This window comes from Hypanus sabinus, chromosome 1 (assembly GCF_030144855.1).
Source record: "Hypanus sabinus isolate sHypSab1 chromosome 1, sHypSab1.hap1, whole genome shotgun sequence".
Classification (NCBI taxonomy): Eukaryota; Metazoa; Chordata; class Chondrichthyes; order Myliobatiformes; family Dasyatidae; genus Hypanus; species Hypanus sabinus.
In genome coordinates, this window is record NC_082706.1 from 14,489,495 (window position 1) to 14,514,904 (window position 25,410).

At 44.5% G+C, this 25,410-nt stretch overlaps 1 protein-coding gene across 8 annotated transcripts in view; it reads left to right on the top strand.

Moving 5' to 3' along the window:
* Positions 1-24,344, top strand: part of LOC132391523 (ankyrin-1-like) — a 449,124-nt gene extending 424,780 nt beyond the window's left edge. For 7 of the 8 annotated variants that reach the window (XM_059964825.1, XM_059964840.1, XM_059964849.1 and 4 more), the window contains 4 exons: positions 449-532; positions 5,569-5,718; positions 10,348-10,470; positions 14,329-24,344. In XM_059964825.1, the coding sequence (XP_059820808.1) occupies positions 449-532; positions 5,569-5,718; positions 10,348-10,452 (339 nt within the window). In that variant the 3' untranslated portion in view covers positions 10,453-10,470; positions 14,329-24,344. The remainder of the gene's footprint in view (positions 1-448; positions 533-5,568; positions 5,719-10,347; positions 10,471-14,328) is intronic. The other variant, XM_059964858.1, reaches the window with a different exon arrangement.
* The last annotated feature ends 1,066 nt before the right edge of the window (positions 24,345-25,410 follow it).

Sequence of the window (25,410 nt, forward strand, 5' to 3'; positions counted from 1 at the left end):
CATTCAAACCCACCTTACTGATTGCAGGTTCCACCATCAAGTGGCACCTGCCATCCACTTCAGTACAGCCCAATTTTAACAGCTCTCAGCTACTCTACCACATTGTCCTATTCCCTTGCCTGGATCTCTGGAGAGATCAGCCAGGATTTGAACAAGAAGGTTCAATTCAGTTCTGAATTCTTACAGGGAGGGATAGGCTGCACATCAGTAACAAAAGCAACAAATTTACATACTGGTTCTCCAGTGGTTTGGTGGTGAATGGTGCTCCTCTGTTTATTTTGACCTTTAACCTTGGCCAAGCCAACATCCATTTTGAAAAGACACTTAGCCAGGGGTTGGAATAACTTCTCAAATGTCTCAACTGATGATCCCACTGGTGATACCACAGGACAGTTAACATCTTAGTCCAAGTGTATTTTCAATTCATTTCTTATTTTCTGATGAACAGGGTGAAGAAGCAAAGAACATTCCAGGTGAATCGGTGACAGAAGAGCAGTTTGTCGATGAAGATGGCAACATCGTCACTAAGAAGGTAATGACTGTTCTGAAGGGGAGATAATGGGAGATACCAAAAAAATAAGCCAAGCAATCCAGGTGTTAAAGACAGGAGATTCTGCAGATGCTGGAGATGTTGAGCAACATACTGAAAATGCTGGAGCAACTCAGGCAAGTCAGGCATCATCTATCTAGGGGAATAAACAGTGGATGTTTCAGTCTGAGACCTTTCACCAGAGCTGGAAAGGAATGAAAAGGTGGGAGGAGGGGAATGAGTACAAGCTGGCGGGTGATTGGTGAAGGCAGGTGAGGGGGAAGTTAGGTAGGTGGGGAGGGTAGATTAAGTAAAAAGATGGAGAGAATAGGTGGAAAAGGTAAAGAGCTGACAAAGAAAAAATCTGATTGGAGAAGGGTGTGGACCATGGGAGAAGGGAAGGAGGAGTGGTAGGTGATGAACTGGTGAGGAGAAGAGAAAGGGTGAGAGGGTAACCAAAAAGAGTGAAGGGGGTTGGGAGAGCAACTTCTGAAAGTCAGAGAGATCGATGGTCCCAGTGAAGCCAAACTCAGGTTGGAGGAGGATCATCTCATATTCTAAGTAGCCTCCAACCTGACAGCATAAACATCAATTTCTCTAACTTCCACCACTGCCCCTCACCTCCATCTGGTTCCCCACCTCCTTCCCTTTGTTCCATGGACCACTCGCCTCTCCTGTCAGATTCCTTCTTTTTCAGCCCTTTACCTCTTCCACTTATCACCTTCCAGCTTCTCACCTCATTTCCCTCCTCCACCACCTACCTTCCTCCTCAGCTGGCTTCACCTACAACCTACCAGCTTGTAATTCTTCTCCTCCCCCATCCCCGCCAGCTTTTTGTTCTGGCTTCAGCCTCCTTCCTTTTCTGGCCTGAAACATCAGCTGTTTATTTCCCTCCATAGATGCTGCCTGACTTGCTGATTTCCTCCAGCATTTTGTGCGCGTTTCTCATTCCAGATTTTAATGGCAGAGACTGATAGTCGTACAACCGATAGTTCTCTTCACTACAGAAGTATTTCCTGAACACAAGTGACATCTTTACAGTAAGGACATTACCACTGCAAGGTGACCTTAATGGTGAAACTTAACCCGTTTTTTTCTAAGCTTGAAATGAAACTGTTAACATCAGCTTGAAGCTTCCTCGGATAGGGTGGTCAGTTACTACACTTGCCCCAGGGTTGTAACATTGACTGCAGTTTCAGAGTGGTGCATTACAAATAATTGTACTGTTGGGCAGAACAATAACAGGCAAAACAAGAAGCAGTTTTAACAGTAGTGAAGTAATCGGGGTGGGAGCGGGGGGCTTCAGTTGAGAAATTGACTGGCCAGACCAAATTAGCAGTGAAGGTGGAAAGAGAGAAAGGGGGCGACGATGAGGAAGGAAAGGATGCTTGAAGTACAGGAGACCCCAGGGGATGTACCTCTTGTAAACAAGTTCACCTTCTTGGAAGCTGTCAGGACAGAAGATACTGCCAGTCTGAGAGGCGGACAGGTCTGCGAGCCGAAAATTGGTGCAGAAGCAGAGCCGAGGAGTCAGACATCAGGAAGAGCCGTGGTAGTAGGGGACTCCATAGTAAGAGGTACGGAAAGGGGTTTCTGCGGCAACAGGTGAGATTTAAGGATGGTGTGTTGCCTCCCTGGTGCTAGGATCCAGTACATCACGAACCGATTGCAGGGAATCCTCAAGGGTGAAGGTGAACAGCCGGAAGTGGTAGTGCATGTCAGCACAAATGACTTCGAGAAGAAGAGGAAGGACATTCTGCAGCGGGACTTCAGAGAACTCGGAAGAAGGCTGAAAAGCAGGACTTCCAGGGTGGTTATCTCTGGTTTGCCTCCAGTTCCTCATGCTGGAGAGGGCAGGAACAGGAAGATAATGGATCTGAATGTGTGGCTGAGGAACTGGTGCAGGAAGCAAGGATTTACATTCTTGGACCACTGGGATCTGTTTTGGGGTAGGGATGAATTGTACAAAAGGGACAGGTTGCACCTTAATAGGCGGGGGACCGGCATTCTGGCAGACAGGTTTGCCACTGCAACACGGATGTGTTTAAACTAAGTAGTGATGGGGAGGGGATGAACTGGAAATATAAGGATGGAGTTAAAGGGAAAGTGAAAATAAGAAAAGCTAAAAAGGACAACAGAATCATTGGAGTAGAAAGCTCAAGAAGAGATCATATAGTATGGCCAAGTGAAACAGGAATTGATATGAAAGGAGATGGGGAGTACTGAATTAAAAGTATTATATATGAATGCACGAAGTATAAGGAATAAAGTAGATGAGCTTGAGGCTCAGTTGGAAATTAGCAAGTACGAATTCCAGAACTAGAAGCCACAGTTTAAGAATAAGGGGTAGGCCATTTAGAACAGAGATGCGGAAAAACTTTTTCACCCAGAGAGTGGTGGATATGTGGAATGCTCTGCCCCAGAAGGCAGTGGAGGCCAAGTCTCTGGATGCATTCAAGAGAGAGTTAGATAGAGCTCTTATAGATAGCGGGGTCAAGGTATATGGGGAGAGGGCAGGAACGGGGTACTGATTGTGTATGATCAGCCATGATCACAGTGAATGGCGGTGCTTGCTAGAAGGGCCGAATGGCCTACTCCTGCACCTACTGTCTATTGTCTATTGTCTAAGGACAATTTTCTAGATAATTACAGTGAGGAATCCAGGAACCAATTACTTTAGATCTACTTCTGTACATTATGAAATGATTAATTCATAGTTTTATTGTTAAAGAGAACAGTCGTATTGTATTAGACTTTATATAGATGGTGTAATTGATTTTTCTTCAACCTGACACTTACAAACTATGAGGAGTGAATTGGCCATGGCAGCTTGGGAGATTGGTGGCTAACATCCGAAGGGTTTATATCTGGTTTACAGAAGATATGCAGTGAATGGCTGCTTTATTAGGTATCTCCTACAGTGGCCACTGAGTGTGTTTGGGGTCTTTTGCTGCTGTAGCCCAACCACTTCAAGAGTCGATGTGTTGTGCGTTCAGAAATGTTCTTCCTCACAGCACATTATAATGTGTAGCTATTTGAGTTACTGTTGCCTTAAACCACTCTGGCCATTTCCCTCTGACCTCTCCCATTAACAAAGCGTTCTCGCCCACAGAACTACCGCTCACTGGATTTTTCTTTACTTATCGCAATATTCTCTAGAGTCTGCCCAGCGTAAAAATCCCAGGATATCGTCAGTTTCTGAGTCACTCAATCCATCCCAACTGGCACCAACAATCATTCCATGGTCAAAGTCATTTATATCACATTCCTCACCCACTCTGATGTTTTATCTGAACAATAACTGAACCTTTTGACCATGCCTGCATGCCTTTATGCATTGAGTTACTGCCACATGATTGGCTGATTAGATATTTGCAGGGCTGCGGGTCTACCTAATAAAGTCAATATTGAGCGTATATTTTCTTAAAGTAAGAAAGGTAACTGGAAAAGGTGACCAGCCTTGACCAGGAGGAGAAGTTAAAAATAGTATTACATCAAAAGAAAAGTTCATAATCTTGCAAAAAAGGAGCAATAACCCTGACGATCGGGAAGACCTCAGGAAGGTAGGTCCAAAACATTGATAAGATAAAGGAAAGTAGAATACAGCAGTAATTTGCTAAGGACCATAGAAAAGATTGTAAAATTTTCTATAGATAAATAAGAAAGGAAAGATTTGCTGAAGTCTTAATGAGTACTTTATAGAAATTAGATTGTAAGTAAGAAAACAGCTGGAAGTTACATATATATTTTGTGTTTTTCTTCACAGAAATCCTCCTGAAACTAGTGCAAAACTACACATGAAAGTGATTGAGGAGCTGTAATAAGTTATTACTCATTAAAGATCAGTATTGGAGAAATTAAGACCGAAGATCAATATTTCCTCAGGGTCATGCTGATTTTGAAAGATGTCACTAAGAGGCTCATGTATATATTTCTAAAATTCCAGCAATTCTTAAATACTTCCCCGCATTGGAAAACAGTAAATGTAACCCCAGTGTTCAAGAGGGGAGGGACAGAGGAAACTAAAAACTCTCGGGTTGTTAATCTGGCAATAGTAGCAGAGAAAACATGGAGAACTATTATTAATGATTGGTAACAGACCACTTAGAGAATTATCTGGGAGTGAGCACATGTAGATATGAAATGGACATTTAAAAGAGAGTCCATGTTTGACAAACCCATTGGGAATTTATTGTAACTAGCAAATGGGAACCAGTTGATGTATTGCATGTGGACTTTCATGTGGCCTTTTAAGGTATTGCATAGAGATTATGATCATATAACAGAGAGCAGGTAAAATTGTGATAAAATGGGATTAAAGATCAGTTAATACATAGACAACAGCAAATAGAAATTGACCAATCATTTCTGGGTGTGGAGACTGTCTAACTAAGATTACTGCTGGGAACGATGTTCAGGATCCAACTGTTCACTACGAGGATATCAATAGTGATCTGTACAGATTTGCTGATGAAACTACACTGGTTGGCAGTGTGGGTGGTGGGTAGGATGCTCAGGGTACATTAACAGGCTAAGTGAAACACACAAGATGCTGGAAGAACTCGGCAGGCCAGGCAGCATCTATGGAGAGGAATAAGCAGTTGATGCTTCATCGCAACTTAAGGTGGAACTTAGCATGAGAAAATGCTGGAGAGAATTTGAAAGGATTTTGAAAACTTGAGAATGTGTTAAATGGTGAGAAGCTGAAAGGTGCAGGCATTCAGAGGGACCTCATGATTCACTGTAAGTTAACATATAGGTACAATCAACTATTAGGAAGACAATGTCTTGGCCTTCAGGAAGACAATGTAGGTGCTGCCCCAAGCACATCCCCAGGTTGTGTTGGTTGTTAACGCAAGTCATTGTATGTTTGGATATGTTTATGATAAGTATATTAATCTGATCTGAATCTGATGCAATATAGCTGGATACATCAGCTGCTAGATGCTGTTTCCCTTGAAACTGAAAACTCCCACTGATGGTCAAAGTATTTGGTCATAGATAAAGTGGACCTGATCCTGTTGCACCGTTTCTTACAGGTTGTCCGAAAGGTTGTCCGAAGGCTCGCCCCCGGCGAAGGGAAGGGAGAGACAGTGGAGGTGCTGCTCCCAGATCCATCCGACCTAGAAAATGCAGCAGAAAACTTAACAAAGTACAACATATTAACACGAGACAGCACAAGCAGTAAGGTAAAGCTGACCCTGACGTCTTGAACACAGACAGGCTAGTGTTCCAACTGCCACAGCCACCACATGCCAACGAGTCCCAAAGCAGTATTGCCTAGATCTTCATCTCCAGTACTGAGTGCTACACAGGCCATAGAGAATCAAACACATGTTGCATGTTAAGTTCATTCCCTTGAAATAATGAAATGGATTCTGTAAGACAAGGTTGGTGTAATATACACTTAGTCCTCCAAGAGGACCAGTGTCTTGTCATAGGGTTTGGAGGTTTGCGTGCCTCACTGCCCCAGAGAGCTATGTTGGCTAGATTCGGGGCCTTCTGCTTTGCCTCTTGGTAGGGTCACCCATGCCAAATAGATCAAAGGGTAGAAGCCAGACTAAGAGTGGTCCAGCAGTCCTTCAGTTTCGGGGATTCAGCTCAGGGCTAACAACCCTGACTGGTCAAACAAAATTGTTACAGAAACAGCAATGAAGAATCCTTCTACACCTGAGTGTGACTGAATGGACAAACAGAGCTGGAGGACCTTCTTTGCTGCCCTGTACACCTGAGGCGTAGCGAGCAGTAAGTATATACACTCAGTGGCCACTTTAATAGGTATTTCCCGTATCTAATAAAGTAGCTACTGCGTGTATGTTCATGGTCTTCTCCTGTTGTAGCCCTACAATTCAAGTTTAGGCACGTTGTCCATTCAAAGATGCTGTTTCGCACACCACTACGGTAAGGCATGGTTATTTGAGTTACTGTCACCTTCCTGTCGGTTTGAACCAGTCTGGCCGTTCTCCTCTGACCTCTCTCATTAACAAGGGGCTTTCACCCAAGAACTGGCTTGTATAGGGCACCACGGTAGCTCAGTGGTTAGCATGACAATATTACAGCTCGGGGCATCAGAGTTCGGAGTTCGGTTCCAGTAAGGAGTCTGTATGTCCGCCCCCGGAATGCGTGGGTTTTCTCCGCATGCTCCAGCTTCCTCCCACATTCCAAAGACACACCTGTTAATAGGTTAATTGGTCATTGTAAATTGTCCTGTGGTTAGGCTAGGGTTAAATCAGGGGTTGCTGGGCAGTGAGGCTCAAAGGGCCAGAAGGGCCTATTCCGCACTGTATCTCAATAAATTAAAAATTATTTTTATAAACACCAATAACTGGATTTTTTTTTTGCTTTTCACACCATATTCTCTGTAAACTGTAGAGACTATTGTGTGTGAAAATCACAGGAGATCCCAGCACAATTCTTCCCCATCCTTATGAGCTAAACCTGTTGATCATGCCTGCATGCTCTTATGCTTCAAGTTGCTGCCACATGATTCATGATTGGCTAATTAGATAGTTGAATTAATGAGCAAATGGACATGTGTGTACCTAATAAAGTGCAGAGCCTGTGTTGCCAAGTGACAAGCTCTGGCAAATGGTTTGATTCCATGTGGACGGCATCCTATTTGGACCACCCCTCCCTCTTCCAAGTGGTCTGAGCTGGCAGGTTCAAGTACCTCTCAGACAGAGGTGGGACATGATAAATGAGGGATGTGCCAGCTAATCTTTGATTCAGCGGGCAATACTCTGCAAGTTAAATAAACCTAGAAGTTGCATAGTTTAACAGGTCAGGATCTGACTTGCTCAGGACAGCACCCTTAACAGCATGGACAAATCGGGCTGAATGGCCTGTTTCTGTGCTGTATAGGTCTATGGCTCCCAGTGGCAAAAATAGTGGGAGGTGACACAAAATTATCTGTAACTATCCACCAAGTATCATTTAGATTAGTGGTTGCCAACCCGTCGATCGTGATCGACTGGTTGATATTTGAGACTTTCCCAGTAGATCCCGAAAAAAAATGAAAAGTAAATACACAAATACTGTTCAGAGATTGTTTCCGGGTTGCGGGGTTTTAGCTCCGTTCTTTCTGCCCAGTGCGCATGCGTGTAGCTCCCCCGCACTACACAGTGTACCTCAGTGGTCCCCAACCACCCGGCCGCGAGGAAACGATTTGATTTGGCAATGTGAAGCAATAGGAGTCAGCTGTACCTTTCCTCATTCCCTGTCACACCGACTGTTGAACTTGAACACACGCGAGGTCATCAGTCGCCTAAACGCAGTGACACACTCCCGCCAGGGATCACTGGCTGGCTTCGGGTAACCGGCCGGCGGGAAGTGCCTTTGCTACTGGCCTGGAGCACGGACAGATGGGCGCCGCCTCTAAACCTGTTTAGCACACCGAATGTTCGTGGGGAAAATATTCGCAGACGACCTATTTCAGGCTCAGGGTTTCGTAAGTAGCAGAGCAGCTACCTCACTGCGATCTACTGAGAGTCATCCCTCCAGCCAAACTTTTGTCAGCCGATAGATCCTACAAGGGGGGCAGGCGCGGGCCCTGTCGCACTCCTCGCTCAGTCAGTCACTCTCTCCAGACTGCGACCACCATGGCCCCAGCATCACCTTGTCCTCTCACCCACCCACAACCAGCCGCACCTGGCCAGGGCGTCTGGCAGCGGGCAGGAGGGAGGCTGGAGTTCGGGCCGGGAGGCTGTCTAATGAGGCAATGAAGCCCTCAAAACTGCTTCGGCACCTCGAGTCCAAGCACCCTGCACTTAAAGACAAACCCGTTGAGATTTTTCAGCAGAAAAAATGTGAGCAAGCAGGACAGAAGCTAGGTGTCAAGAGCTGCAAAAACTAAATTGCAGAATAGACTGGACATAAGGAACCTGCTTCGAGTATCACTGTATTCCCGTCGTGTTTAACACCCCCTCTCCCCGTCCGCCGGTCCGCAAGAATATTGTCAATATTAAACCAGTCCGCGGTGCAGAAAAAGGCTGGATACCCCTGGTGTTCATACATTATTTCTGCTTCCGGGTTGCAGGGCTTTACTTCCGGGTTTTTCTGCCCTGGTGTGCATGTGTGTAACTAATCAATTTGGGGTGGATCTCGCCTTTCACTAAGGCCGAGGTAGGGGATCTTGGGCTTAAAAAGGCTGGTGACCACTAATTTAGATGCTTTCAGGCTCACAGCAGGTAAATTGTAACTATTGTTGAAAGTAGCCGATATCAACTGATGTCCACTGAGGGTATTACAGCCCATGCTGACACGCCAGGCACTGGCAAGTTAATTATACCTGTCGAGACTGAGGAAATTGAAGGGTCATAATTAGGCATCAAAACATCACAGATTACATTGGCTGCCATTTTCTGTTTCCATTTTCCCTTTTTTTAACGCTTCTAGGCTTCTAATTCCTTCTCTGGGGTTGCAGGGAGAACAGCACTGGCAGAGTAGAAAGGGGTAGAGTGGTTGTCAGCAGCTGAAGACAGTTCCAGTGAGCCTTTGACATAAACCCGGCTGAAATGAGAAGGTCCCTTGCTCCATGCATCTTTCTCCTTCAGCAGTGGGTGAGACCACTGTTCAAAGGCCCATTTTCTAAGCCAAATAAAACACAACAAGGGGATGGTGGGTTCAGCAGTTTCTGAGATACTCAAACCACTCCATCTGACACCAACAATCATTCCGCGGTCAAAGTCATTTAGATCATACTTCTTCCCCATTCTGATGTTTAGTCTGAACAACAACTGAACCTCGTGACCATGTCTGCTTAATTTTATGCATTGAGTTGCTGCCACATGATTGGCTGACTAGATATTTGCATAAATAAGCAGGTGTAACTATTAAAGTGGCCACTGAGTGTAGGTGTGTGAATAGACAATAGACAGTAGGTGCAGGAGTAGGCCAATTGGTCCTTCCAGCAAGTACCGCCATTCACTGTGATCATGGCTGATCATACACAATCAGTACCCCGTTCCTGCCCTCTCCCCATATCCCTTGACCCCGCTATCTATAAGAGCTCTGTCTAACTCTCTTTTGAATGCATCCAGAGACTTGGCCTCCTCTGCCTTCTGGGGCAGAGCATTCCACATATCCACCACTCTCTGGGTGAAAAAGTTTTTCCGCATCTCTGTTCTAAATGGCCTACCCCTTATCCTTAAACTGTGGCTTCTAGTTCTGGACTCACTCATCAGCGGGAACATGCTTCCTGCCTCCAGTGTGTCCAATCCCTTAATAATCTTATATGTCTCAATCAGATCCCCTCTCAACCTTCTAAATTCCAGTGTATACAAGCCCAGTCGCTCCAATCTTTCAACATATGACAGTCCCGCCATTCTGGGAATTAACCTTGTGAACCTACGCTGCACTCCCTCAATAGCAAGAATGTCCTTCCTCAAATTTGGAGACCAAAACTGCACACAATACTCCAGGTGGGGTCTCACCAGGGCCCTGTACAGCTGCAGAAGGACCTCTTTACTCCTATACTCAATTGTTATAAAAGCCGGCATGCCATTAGTTTTCTTCACTGCCTGCTGTACCTGCATGCTTGCTTTCATTGACTGATGTACAAGAACACCTAGATCTCGTTGTACTTCTGTGTGTGTACTGCTGTGTGCATGGGGAAGAGGGTGGGGGTGTGTGTCTATATTGCTGTGTGTCTGTGAAGACCACAGTGCACATGCTCTCTATAAATATATGTTTAGATTCATTTTCTCTTTCCTTCATTTTGTCTGTCTCACCCATTGTGATTTGCTCTCTCTTCCCATTCGTTCTCTGTGACTGTGTTTCTGTGTTGTCAAAAACTGTTGTCTCCGCTGTCTCGCATTCAGATAGGAGAGAGGGATAGTGCCTTGTACAGTGAGTGGATTCATGGTCGAATGGGCGCACAGATTGTGAAGAAAATCAGCTCGCACATGAATACGCCAAAGCAGTGATTTAGGGATTACATAAAGGTAACTAGAGTGTAAATGGAATTCTACGAATCCTTAAGAGATTCTTGCCCATAATTTCTTGTTTAATTCCTTCTGTGCTTTGAACAAAAAGTCAAGTGTCGATGTTCAGTGTACAGGGGTTGACTGTGTACTTACAGAACTCCCGCAAGTTTCCTGTGTGGTGTGCTGTCCCCTGCAACATGTGATGCTCGTACTCCTGTCCTAAAGGCATCCATGTTAGGTGTGTCCTCTGTGCAACCCTCTCCTAACACGAGTTTTACCTCAAACACTGACGGAGCACCGTTTTACATGGTAGATTTCTAAGTCGTGAGGCTTTGGTGAAGTCACAGATGCAGGGACTGCAAGACTCGTTATAAAACATCAAATTTAATTGAGAGGATTTAAGTCAGCAATTTTGCCACTACTTCAGCTTCCATCAGTCTTTAAACCCGTACAGGAATTTGAGTAAAATCAAAAAAAAAATGCTGTCATTGTGGCGAACTACAGATACCTGTCTGGACACGCCCCCTGCGCTTACTCAAGCATGTTAATTCAGTGCTGATTCTTTTTCTTAAGTACAGAGGCTGCTGACAGCAGCTCCCCAGAGTCCTCTGTCCTGGGCCAATAAGTTGATCGGTCCCTTGGCTTCTGCTTTCACCCCAAAACTTTCTACATTTTCTAGTCAAATATCCTTCCTTGTCCCAGGAATGAGGTCTTTGGAACTTCTGTCGGTGTTTTTGTAGGTCTGTGTTTTCAGTGAGATGGGGTTGCTAGCCCCATGCCCAAAACTCCTCCATTTGCAGTCGGGCTTGGGACAGACCATGCTGGAGTTAATTCAGTGACCACCCATTCGACGTATTATTAATCCACAATGTCTGTCCATTTGAAACATACAATTCTGCACCTGAAATGATTATGTGAAAGTAGTCTGTTAAGTAGTTTATTAACTCAGATAAGTATTTTGTTCAGACCATTGGGTGAAAAGTGATAAGTATGTTATAACCTATAAGGAGGTTTATAAACTCATGAGGGGCATAGATAAGGCGAATACACCCAGTGTTTTTCTCAGGGTATGAAAATAGATGGCATACATTTAAGATAAAAGGGAAAAGATTTAAAGGACCCCTACCTGAAGGCCAAGATTTTCCAGACAGGGGGTTGTGAGTAAATGGAGCATGCTGCCAGAGGAAGAGGAGACGTGGACAATTACAGCCTTCAAAAGGCAATTGGGTGTGCACATGGGTAGGAAAAAGTTAGAGAAATCTGGTCCAAACACAGACAAATGAGACTGGGTCAGGTAGGCTTTGGTCTGCATGAATGACTTAGGCCGAAGGGCCTGTTTCTGTGCTGTTTAACTCTGTGACTGTATGATAACTAAGTGGGTGCTGGGATTCAGAACCCTGTCCACTGGTTGGAGTACGTAACAGACATGAGTCTTATGATGAAAGCTCGACTGTAACGAGGAGCCTTAAGAATAGTGTTATATGGAATGGGTAGGGTATTTTTATTAAGCCCCTTTTACGGAGAGTGGCTTTGAATGTAACAGCACAGTCCAGGCCCCTCGATCCAGATGGTGAGCCAATGCTTTAACATACTCCAAGATCAATCTAGCCCTTTTCTCCCACATTGACCTCCATTGTTCTATCATCCATGTGCCTATTTAAGTGTTTCTTAAATGCCCCTAAAGTTTCTGCTTCTACCACTCCCCTGGTAGGGTGTTCCACACAGCCACCACTCTCTGTGTAAAGAATACACCTCCGACATTCCTCCAGTCATCTTAAATTACACTCTCTTAAGAATATTTTAAAAATGTTTTCCCTAATCTCGATTTCTGTCTCCTTTCCATCTCTCCATCTCTTATGTTTCTAAGTATTGCTCCACTAAGTGCTGGGATTGCCATAAGGTTGGGTATGTTAAGTGATAGGCAGTATTGAAATACACTTTCCTTCATCCTATAAGTACTCGTCAGTGTAATATTTCTAACTGATCTATTTGTGTCCAAGTAGATCCGTGGCGATCAGGTTCAACCCAAAGCAGGAAGAGTCAAAGATTCAGCAGGAGATCTCTTTAACAAATCAATGGGGATAAAGGCTAGAATGTGGTTGTATGGGTAGCTTTATCATTCTTTCCCAGTGTTTAAGACCAAAAGACAAAGGAGTAGAATTGGGCCATTTAGCCCATCGAGTCTGCTTGGGCATTCCATCATGGTTGATTATTATCCTTCTCAACCCCATTCTTCTACTTTCTGTAACCTTTGATGTCCTTGCTTATCAACCTCTGCTTTCAGTATACCCAATAACTTAGCTAAATAAATTTCACTTCATCTCTGTTCTTTCTATTCTGAGGCTGTGCCCTCTGGAACTAGACTCCCCAACTATAGGAAACATCCTCTCCACTTTCACTCTATGTAGGCCTTCCAAGATACAATAGATTTCAATGAGATCCTCCATCATTCTTCTAAACTCCAGCAAGTACAAACCCAAGAGAGAGCTACTGCACACTCCTCATACATTAACCCTGTCACTCAAGGATTCAAAAGCATTCAGAGTACATTTATTATCAAAGTGTGTATAAATTAACAACCTCGAGATTTGTCTGCTTACAGGCAGCCACAAAGCAAGGAACCCTAAAGAACCCAATTTAAAAAAGGACCAACACCCAATGTGCAGAGGGAGGAGGAAAAACACATCATATAAACAATGAAAGCAAACAACAGCATTCAGAATGAAATTAAGCCCATAGAACCAAATCCCGGAGCAGCCAGAATAGGCTTATCACCTCAGTCTCAGTTCATCATATAGTGGGACAAATCACTGCAATCTTTGGTCTGAACTTTAATGCAAAGATTGGAATCCAGATGTCAATAATGTTGAGCTGTGGATAATTTGAAGGTACATCTAGAAATTAAGGAGGGCTCTGATATAAACATAGCCATTCCTTTGCCAACTCTCATTAGGTTAAAATCTCTTAATAAAAACATTTAATTAGGTTTAAAACTTCTTTGAACTGAGAGGGAGTGTTGATGTCTAACATGATCAGTGGAAGTTTACAGGCTTTTATCAAAACATGCATGACCTTGCATATGGAGTGACTAAATCAGATTTTATTTGGATGTAACTCGGAAGATGTGTAGCTCGGGTGGTTGATGGCTGGGTTGAGTTGTTCCCCAATCTTGGCAATCCATTTGTAAACATTTCATCACCGTACCAGGAGATGCCAGTGCGCTGTTGATTGCAGCATGTCCTCCTAATGTTTGGCCCTCAACTGATTGGTTACATTACCGAAACTTAGTGATGACATAGGGAGAGGATCTCGTCGCTGATTGGTTGGGTGGCGAACACTCTGCATTGTCTAGAATTGTGGCCATATTGATTATAAATGGGATCGAGGTCTACATGTCTGTTTATGGAATTGTTTGCAGAAATCCATGGCACAAGCAAACACGCAGCATGCAAGAAAATTCCTAGAAACGTGGTCTTCCACAAACAATTCTATAAACAGACGCATAGACCGTGATCTCATTTATAAACCAATGTGGCCAAAATTCCAGACAACGCATAGAGTTTGCCCCGCAACTAATCAGCGACAAGACCCCCTCCCTGTGTCACCACTGAGTTTCCATAGTGACAACCAATCAGCGACAGGACCCCCTCCCTATGAAATCACTGAGTTTCCTTAATGACAACCAAACAGCGGATTTGTAAGTATATAACGGCCAAGCATTCAGACGATACACCACAGTCAACAATGCACTGATGACACCTCCTCATATAGTGATGAGACGTTTGCAAAGAGATTGCCAACATCAGAGAACAAATCAGCCCAGCTTTTATTTCCCAGCTTAATCCCATCCGCTAATTCTCCCTCTTTGCTTTTCAGGATACCGTAACTACAACACGGCCTTGAGAGGAGGAAGCAGACAGACTGGGGGCTGTGAGAGAAAAAGACTTTACATTAGGCTACAGGCATGATTTCTATAAGAGAGTTACTATTATCAATTAGCATGATTGACTGCCAAAGCATGTACTCTATTGTACCGCCTAAAGGACTGAATGATTACTATTGGCACAAAGCTGGGAGGCACGCCACCAACAGAATAAGCCGGAAGAACGCCCTGGAAGCAGGGCCGCATCCGAACAGCAATATCAAAACAAAATTCAGTCGCTTTACCACTCATGTTTTTAATTGGGTTTTAACTAGCGAGTGGAGTTTCCAATACAGTTGTTTTGCTGTCTGTGGTTAACTTAATACTATGCAAAAACAGCAATGCACTGCAATATACTCAACAGCTGTCAGGGTAGGTACCAGACCAGCTGTCTAAAAAACAACTTTAGTTTGCATTAATGCTTTCCTGTCCCTCCTCCCATCCCACCTTTTGCTCGCTCACCGCTAATCCTTAGAGGACAAATTGTGCTTTGCGGCTTTTAAATTCTGTTTCTCTATTTTTTTAAAGAATTTTTTTTCTGTTGAGATTTGTGTTTGGTTTGAATATCGTCCTACTCCAGAAGAGGGCAGCTTTCTATGTTCGATGTACGTATTAAACAGTAAAGAGCCACTGTGTGAGTCTCTGTGAACCCTTAACTTAAAGCCTGCTCAGTATTGGACCAGACGGTGTCGGTTTTTGATCTCATACGAACTAAACACGGGAGGTTTAATTTCCCCTGTTCAACCACTTGGTTAACCTACTTTGAGCAACATTTCTCCACCTTTGCAGCATGAAGGACATTCAACATAAATACTTTATAACCGGAAGAATTCTTAATTTTTTTTAAACGTGAGCCTATTTTTCAGTTTGGCGTTGTCTCTCAATATCTGGTATGGTTATTACTTCAGGTTTCCCAGTACTGTTCATCACCAGCAGCACGGGCTTCAAAACTCAAGTTGTGATGCCCTCTAAATCCCCACCTTGCGGGAATCATTTTGGAACGCACATGACTGCTTGTTCCCGACTCTCCGGCACATTGCAAACCTGTGCAGCCAAACACTGCTTGATGATTAAACCCCATTCACAGTCCCTTAGACTGGGTGGTTAATATGCCACTCCCATTCTGAAAGGAATTTTATCATTCTTTATCAAAATATGGGCAAGGCAGGCCACACCTGTTGAGCAAGTGAGCATTACCATGGAAAAGTTCAGAGCTGGCTGCATTGGTTTGTGACAAGATTTCTGGGTAGGTTAGGTCAAAACAAGGACACTGATGATTCAATCGAATGTTTATGATAATCTGACAGCATCATGGGGATTTTTACTGCTGCCTACTTTACATTTCCAAAGTTTTAAATATTGAATTTAAATTCTGAAACGATTACTCTAAGTGGTACTCCCGATGCAGCCTCCTCTACATTGATGAGACCCATCATAAATTGGGCGACTGCTTTGTTGAGTGTCAAAAGTAGAATTTCCCAATGGTCAAACATTTTAATTCATCTTCCCATTCCTTGTCCGACATATCGATCCATGGATTCCTCTTTTGCCACAGTGAGGTGGAGGAGCAACTCTTCATAATCCATTTGGGTAGCCTGCAATCTGATGACATGAACATAGATTTCTCCTTCTGGTAATTTCCCCCTCCCTCTTTGCTCTTCTATTTTCCAGTCTGGCTTCTTACCTCTTCTCAACAGCTGCCTATCACCTCCCCCTGGTGCCCCTCCTCCTCTTTCTCCCAGAGTCCATTCCCCTCTCCTATCAGATTCCTTCCTCTCCAGCCCTTATTTTCCCACCTACCTGGCTTCATCTGTTAACTTCTAGCTATCCTCCTTCCCCCTCCCTGCCCCACCTTTTTACAGTGGCGCCTTCCCCCTTCCTTCCAAGAAGCGTCTTGGCCTGAAACGTCGACTGTTTATTCAATTCCATAGATGCTGCCTGACCTGCTGAGTTCCTCCAGCATCTTGCTTTGGATTTCCAGCATCTGCAGAATCTCTTGTGGTTTTGAAACTAACCAGCAGTCATGCTACTTAAGAGATCTTAAGAACTTTCTTAGAGCAAATTCTCATTACTTGAGCTCTGCATCAAGTAATCATTAGCATCATTACCTGATGCCAATGGTAATAGATATGAACTAACTATTACCATTGGCATCAATCCCATTGCTTGCCTGAATGGATGCTGAATTTTTTGCTCAGGAATGTCTGTCCAACAGTTAATTTGTCCAATTAACTGGAGGTTTCCACATTCTCCCTTCCTCCTTTGGCCTCTGGTTTGAGTACTTCCTGTTTACCAACACGTAGGTATGTGTCTACCTCGAACGTGGCAGCTTGATAGCTGCGGTATTTCTTTTCACAGATGGGACTGGTTTAGTTTACTTTGGTCAGCATGGCCAAACCTGCCTGCCTCTAATTTAGAGAGCAGTGCAAGAGGTGTAAATGGTAACAGGCTTGGCACGGGTTGGGTCTGCCCACTAGTGTGACTACAGGTAATTTTGTAGGAGCTGGGCTGTCCCTGAAAAAAATATGGAGAGAAGTAGTAGTTCTGCGATCCCTCGAGTTAAGTAGGATGTTCTCCTAAAGGGTTGTCTAATGGTGGGTCTTCAGGTGACTGCAGAGGCTGATGCATTATCCTCATATTCTGCCTCTGCGTGATTTTATTTAACGTGGGGAGGCTCTAGCGCAGGCAAATGCCACAAGGTCCTTGACAAATCAGGGTCAGGGTCCGGTGGCATGAAATGCAAGAAAACTGGGGAATCCTTCACTGTTGCAGTCTTCTTCTGCCTTCAGTGGCTTTGTGATGTGTCATCATCTTCTGCCAGCTCCACTACAGAGATCCTGCTGGGATCGCCCTTTGTCTGCTACCTCTCCATTGACTTACCGCCCGAGGTGACCCCACCAGGAGCTAAACTCCCGAGGGCATTGCTCACGGGATCTGAGGAGCTCCAGAGTCTCTCCACCACGAGGTGCCAATCCTCAGAGAAGTAGAGAGCAGCGCAAGAGGGGTCAATGGTAACAGACTTGGCATGGGTTGGGCTCGTCCTTTGGTCCAGCCATAGGTGATGCACCAGCAAAGTTTGCTGGGAATGGGAATCAGGGAAGCTTCAGAAGCACATAGGTGGCAGGTCCATTGTCAGAATTAGCCCTACCCTTGAGTAACATCACTTACGATGGGGGTGAAAGCGAAACTGGACTTGAACATGAAGTTGAGTTTGTTATATAGGCTGTCAGTGCTGACAGCATTAATATTTTGCACTTGTTTGCCTCAAATAGCATTTATTATCCAGGCAATAACTCCATCAAATTAGAGCTTTGTGTCCAATTGGCTTGAACTGGTGACTCTGATCTGAACAGAGTTTACAGATAACTACGCTCATCAGGTAACTTGGTACACAGTGGCAATATCTCCAGCTGAACGGCAAGAGGTAGTGATTGGGGTGACCATGAGAACAGGGTGGGCCACATCTTCTGTAAAGACAAAGAGAGAGCCTCGCACTGACTGCAGCCTCTTCCACAAACTTTAGAAATCCCAAATCACACAAACCCAATCAAACACCTTTGAAGTGTGTCACTGCTGTAAAATAGGAAACAGATCGATTAATGTGCACACACAGGAAGCACCCCAAGCTGTAAAATAATAATGATCAATGAATCTTTCACTGATGTTAATGGAAAGTTATCTATTAACAAGGACAAAAGGGAGAACTCCCTGAAATACTTCAAGAACAGCACAGAATCCTTTAGATCCTGCCGCAGGAACAGATAGAGCCCCAGCCTGATGTCTGATTTATGTAGCATTGTCTCATAGACGGTGCTCAGGTGGGAGGTGTGATTGAATCCTGATAAACAGGCTTCATTGCAGCCGTGTTAGCTGCCAGGGTAAGGTCATGCTTGCCCGAGACCCATTTTCTGTTCCTTGTGGGAGGTGACTTCTTACACCACACGTTGTTAGTAATGCAGACTGCAGATGCTTGAATCAGGAGCAACACACGAAAAGCTGTAGGAACTCAGCAGGTGAAATATGGGCTGACCTAGTCCAGATGAAGGACTTCGATCTGAAATGCTGGTTGTCCATTTCCCTTCATTAATACAGCCTGGCCTGAGTTCATCCAGCTTTCTGTGTGTTGCTAGTAATGAGACTGTACCTGAAACAAGGAGTTTTGTCTTGGAGTATCTGATTGGACCTCTAAGAAGGGAAGGTAATCCAGCTGATGTGTAAAGTATGACAGAGAATGTGTGGGAGGGGAGTAGTGCAGTAGTGTGACCCTCACAGTGACCTTCCACACATTCCGCCCTATGTGGTCTGCCTCCAAAATCTAACAAAGCAAATCATGCTCAGGTAGCCACCTAATACTACGAGCTCAGATCCCTCCTCCAGCAATGTAATGGACATGTGTGCAAAGTCCACCACTGGTTTCCTACATGCCCAGAGAAAAAAGATCTTCTCCTTGACCAGTCTGAAGATAGCTGTTTATCACAGAGCCTTGGGGAACCTCTCCCGAACACACCTGTGAAGGTGCAAGCGCACATTGGCCCCACAGGCTCAGATGCAGTGAGGGTGTCCATGTCTTCATCCAGTGTGGGGTTGTGATGTTGCTGTAAATAGTTGACACTGCACCACTTGACCTCACCTGTACACTTTGGCTTCAAACGTCCCTCGCTGCTGAGAATGGAGAGCCCTCAGATCTCCTAGACCAGACAAAAATAGAAACTCCACCAGTGAGTAGGTAGTGCAACAGGGAAATCTAAAACCGGAGGACACAGTGTCAGAATACAAGGAAGTCCCTTTAGAACAGAGATGAGGGGAGGGTGATGAATCTGTGGAACCCATTTCCACAGATGACTGTGGAGGCCAAGTCATTTTATTTAAAGCAGAAGTTGAGAGGTGATTGATTAGAAAGACATTAAATGTTACAGGAAGAAGACAGGAGAATAGAGTTGAGAGGGGCATGATGGAATGGCAGGGCAAACTTGATGGGCCAAATGGCCTAATTAATGTGCGGTTTAAAGTGACACTGGGGTTGGTGAGCATGCGGTTACGAGTAGTCTGTGGGCAAGTGATACTTGATGCACATGAACCATGTGCCTTAGAGCCCCAAGGAATGCACCTAGTATAAGCAATTTTGATAGCCCCAACTTTCTGCAGATGGTGTGATCTTACAGCACCACTTTCACCAGTAAGTCGGTAATTTTGCAGCAGATTTGTATAGGGCAGGGTTTCTGTCTACCCAAGCCATCTCCTGCCAGGTGAATGGAAGAGGAGCTGATCTTCAAAGACACCAGGAGCCTCCAGGAGGAATGAAGCTGCTCGGGTAGGGAAGATCCAGTGTCTGAGAACGTGTTCCCTTCCCCTGCAGACGAGCCCACAAACATTGTATTTGCATTGCACTCTGTTTGGTGCCAATTCAAACAGCCAGTGACCTCCACCTGACCAGCACACCACATCAAATTACTAATATCATGTAAGTATATATAGCGAATAAAGTTGATGTTTGATCTTTGATTACCATGACTGGATTTTCAATGAAAGGCCATGGAGTGGCAATGAAAACATTCTGCCCCGTGGCAAAATCTCTGGGCCACTTAGTTTGACTGATGCTAGATCAGAACATGGAGAACTCCTCTGATACTTGAATTATCACTGCAAGATCTCTTGTGTTCACCGAGGAGAGCAGGTGAGACTCCAGGCTCCTCCTCTGAAAGGTGTCTGCTCGGACATCACAGATTGCCCTCAGATCTACAACAGAGTGGTGTACGCAGATGGGCCTGGGGCAGTTACCATCATGACCCCTGAACCACAGGCATTTCACAATGTAAAATCTTATTTTCACTTGTCCAGCACAATTGCAAAAAACGTTGAGTGAGATATTGTTATTTTTTTAATGGTCTACCACAATCGCAAAAATACTTTCACTTTATTAGGTGGCTCCTGTACCTAATGAAGTGGCCACTGAGTGTATGTTCATGGTCTTCTGCTGCTGTAGCCCATTCATCTCATTGTTCCACATGTGTGTTCAGAGAGGTTCTTCTGTGCACCACTGCCGGAACACATGATTATCTGAGTTACTGTCGCCTTCCTAATAGCTTGAACCAGTCTGGCCATTCCCCTCTGCCCTCTCTCATTAACAAGGCAAAAACTACCATTCGGTGGACATTTTTTTTTTGTTTTCTCACACCATTCTCTCTAAATTCTGGAGACTGGTGTACAAGAAAACCCCAGGAGATCAGCAGTTTCCAAGATATTCAGACCACCTCATCTGGAACCAACAATCATTCCACAGGCAAAGTCACTTTGATCACATTTCCTTCCATTCTGATGTTTGGTCCAAACAACATCTGAACCTCTTGACCATGTGTGTAGGCTTTTCTGCATTGAATTGCTGCTACATGATTGGCTGATTAGGCATTTACATTAACGAGCAGGCGTACCTAATAAGGTGGCCACTACGTGTACCTCCAGTTAAAAGTCAGACAGTATTGGATTTTCCAAGGTCAGCAAAGCCCCAGTAACAAACAAGGTTCCAATACTAGGCGGAAACAGACATTGGTCCAGCTGCCTCTCTTACAGTAGGCTGAGCTCTTACCTGTTACTTCGGAGCCACCAAGGACGTCACAAGTACCAGCAAGTCTGCAGATCCTGGAAATCCAAAGCAACACACACAAAATGCTGGAGAAACTGATTTCCTCCAGCATTTTGTGTATGCTCCTCCACCAAGGATATCCATTCATCACTTTGATGCAGCCAATGAGTTTGAGTGAATTCTGTTCCCATTATTTTCTCTGGACTACTAAATCCTTCCCTGATGCATCTGTCTTGTGGGTTCCTGTCTCTTAGTTGATGCCATATTGCGAAGCACAAGAAGGCACTGGATGTTTGTGCATTGCAGCCGAGTTGCTGGACTTAGAGCAGTGAACAGACCTTGTGTTATTCAATTAACACAGACCTATGCCTGGCAGCTTCTCTCTTGGTTAATTGAATGCAGTGTCCGGGGTGTAAGCACCAATTCCTCCACAAAGACTCTGTCCCAGCCAATCTGGGGCCAGCATCTCTGGAAGATACTACCAGAATGATGCACCATCAATAACTCACTCTGAGACGTAAAGGCGAGATATCAGCTTTTATTGACTGGAACAAGGAACAAGCAGTGAGTGACCACCATACTACATCCTGGAGACTGAGAGGCCGGGCTCAGGCCTTGATCGCCTTTATACAGGGGTCTGTGGGAGGAGCCACAGGAGCAGTCAGCAGGGGGGGTGTCCAGACAGGTACATGTAGTTCACCACACAGAATGCACCTTATTGGCCTCTTTCTAGGACATGTGCATTTGCTCCTTTACAAACCATGACGCAGTTCAACTAAATACTGACCACAGCAGGCAGTTATACCAAACCGCTGACAAGGAGAATGCAGGAGTAAGAAAGCCAGAAGCGATACCTTGCAATCTGTTTGCAGTTTTTTATCCCCCCCCACTCCTCAAAGAGCCTCCAACCATAACCAAAATGGAATCAGCCTTTACCCCCACTGTACAATGTTGAAAGATCCCTATTCGTGGCCTGTGTGAATTAATCCACACAAGGAAAAGCAGCCTTTAGGTGGTCTGGGCTTCAGATATTTGAACTAAAAGAATATGCACAAATGCACACTAGTTCAGGACGAGCTTTGCCACCATCTTCACCTTCTGACAGGGATATAAGGGCTTTTGCCTTCTGACGCTACGCAGCCAGACAACAAAGAGCTGCCGGTGATGTGGTGTCCTTCACTGATGGTGGAGGGCAGAAACTGCTGCAATAAATGGTACTGATCAAGGAGAGTTACCAGCTTCAGTTGGAAAAAAAAGTGAAGTGATAGTGATGAGTGAGAATTATTTGGAAATGGTAGATGAACACATCTTACCCCCTTTCTTTCCAGTCCTGATGAAAGGTCTCCACCCGAAATGTCGACTGTTTATTCCTCACCATAGATGCTGCTGAGTTCCTCCAGCATTTTGTGTGTGTGTATGTGTGTGTTGCTATGGATTTCCATCATCTGCAGAATCTCTTGTGTTTACACCTCTAAAGATCCACAAATATTTCATTGGATTTTAGCACAGCCTAATGGGATTACGTACACGTACCTCGTTAATCTACTTTCATTGTTCCCTGAGTGGGGAACTCAAAGCCCCAGCATTTATTTCCTCTAGTTAAACTCTTGAATGTTTAGAAGATGAGGAAGCATGGACTAAGAGAACACCTTCCTCTTCTGGTTATGTGTTGGGCGTTTGCAGGCTGTAAAATGCCACAGGCTGTCAGAGATCCCGTATTGCACCATGTCATGGAGGAACTGCAAATCCATGTAAGCATTAAACCAAGGCCCAAAGCTATTCTAAATTAAAGTATTGATTATGAGGAAAAGAGGTGAAGGCTTTCTATTTTATTTTTAATTTCTGTTTAGAGATACAAAGAGCTGCTGGTGATGTGGTGTCCTTCAGTAACGGTGCAGAGCAGAAACTGCTGCAGTAAGCAGTACTGGTCAAGGAGAGCTGGAATACGAGACCCAGCCCATTGGCTAATTACCCCCATATGACAAATTAACCTTCTAACCCCCACGTCTTTGGAATGTGGGAGGAAACCCACCCGGAGAACATACAAACTCCTTCTAGACAGCGGCAGGAATTGAACCAGGATTGCCAGCGCCATATTAGCGTTATGCTAACCACTATGCTACCATGCCCCCCCCCCCCAAACTAACAAAATCCTTTATGTCTGAATCTGGAGAGCATGAAAGCCTTTCACTTGAAACCAGATTCTCGACGTTAGTCAGGCTATTAGCTTGCCATGATTAAAAAGCACACCTAGCCATGGGCTGCATTAATTGACCTAGATGAAAAGAATGCACAGATGCAGAGAGACAAAGGAAGAATATTAGCCTCCTAAAGCTGTGACTCGAAAAGCCTTTCACCCTTCCCCATTCTTCCCACAAGGAAAGTCCTGCTGAATCCCTGCTTCGTAAGTCGAGGAAATGATCTACAGTAAGCTTTTCTGTCTTTTATTGTGTATCATACTTTTATTTCCTCTGAATTTGTACCTAACTCCATGCAGGTGGGGTTCACAGGCTAAACAGCTGCATTAAAATCTCTGGACTCTTTTGGGTTCAGAAGAATTCACAAACCGTAAAGTACAAGGATCAATCACGAGGCGAAATGGGAAATCTCCTGTGGTAATTGTATACAACTGAAAGAGATCCTACAGTTCACTTATAGCAATAATACGATGAACGCACCCCAGCTCCTTTGCACACCTTGAACCTGTGTTTGTAGACTTGTAGGTTTGGACGTTCCATCAGCCCAGCACCCCTCCGCTCTGGGTTAAAATCAGCAATCCAGGTCAGCGCCTGAGATCTCTAAGGGTACAGATGATGGCTCTGGCAAGTAACAGGATACCCCTGTTCAAAACGGCAGTTTTGCAGAGGCTCAGTGACGACCTACGATGAGGAGGAGGAGTGTCATCAAGGCCTGCGTGGTGGGAGCACGGGTTGTACACAAGTGGGGGGGTGATGGCGGGAGTGGTTGAGAAAGGGCACTGTCACTGTCAGAGCAAGTGGAGAGTGAAAGGGTGGTAGGTGGAGTACAAGCTGATTTGGATTTGTATTAATCTTATAGCATCTCACTGTAAGAAATGCTTCAGCATTTGCACAGAACTTGTATCAAGCATCAGCAGGAATGTTTAGCACTGTGACTGCTCATCAGGTTCAAAGCTATGGCTGTTTAGATATTAAACTGTAGAATGCTGATAATCAGTGAAATCTCTCTGGCACAGCTTTTTAGAATTTTACCAATGCCTCTTGGGTTTTTTTTTAAATCGTTGTTGTGAAGACAAGCCTTTTAAATTAGATTTACCTGTATCAAAGAATTGTATAAAGAAAACAAGTTTAACAGAAAAGCCATTTCTCTGTACACCAGCTGAATACTTCAAAAATAAATTAAAGGAGTTATTTAAAACACTTGACTATCCAGGAGCTTTTTGTTCTGTGTCGGCTACACAGGAGGAGCCTGTGTGGCCAAACTCTATGTCCAGAGTGTAGATCTGCGCACTCGATTTCCGTGATGTTGGAGAATGTTATCGAGGTTCTGCATTTATGGATTTGGACTATGGATTATGGACTTCTTCAGTCTCAGGTTTTTTTTTATATTCTGTGTGTTTCTTTCTCATTTTTATTGTGTGTGGAGGGAGGGGGGTTTTGGGCGTCAATGTTCTTGATTTGTTTCATGTGGGGGAAGGGGGTTTGTGGTGGTTGATTATCGTGTTGCCGTTCTTTTTTTGTGCGAGGGGTGAGTTTGCAGTTTCTCTTTGAACGGACTTCCATGGTTTTCCTTTGTTTTGTGGCTATCTGGAGAAGGAGCAGCTCAGAGTTGGGTATTGCACACATACTTTGATAATAAATGAACCTTTGAACCAATTTATTAAGGTTCAGCAATTATTTATTGAAAGTGTAATGGGTTCAGAAAGTTGTCCGATTAGGGTTAGTAAGCTGCAAGCTTGCTACGTTGGATCTGGAAGCATGGCGACACTTGCAGGTTGCCCCCAGCACAATCTTCGGACCGTGTTGGTCCTTGACGACAAACAATGCGTTTTCCTGTGGTTCCCTGTTGATGGGTCTCAGCCCAAAATGCCAGCTCTTTATTCCTTTCCATAGACACAGCCTGACTTGCTCAGTTCCTCCAGCATTGTGTATGTGTGTAGGTTTCGATATATACGTGACAAATAAAGCTAATCTTTAACAATTTTTTTTAAAAATAACTTTAACCCCAGAAGAACAGCAGCTACTTTCCAGTAACCTGCTTACTGATGTAGTGTCTGGGTTATGCCAGGATCACTAAACTCTGGTCCTGATTGCACTCCTGGCCTCAACACGGACACGGGGGCTAGATTTTAATGATTCAAGATTCAAGACTGCCGCTGCCTGTAAGGAGTTTGTATGTTCTCCCCGTGACTGCGCGGGTTTCCTCTGGGTGGTCCAGTTTCCTTCCACATTCCAAAGACGTACCGGTTGGTAGGGTC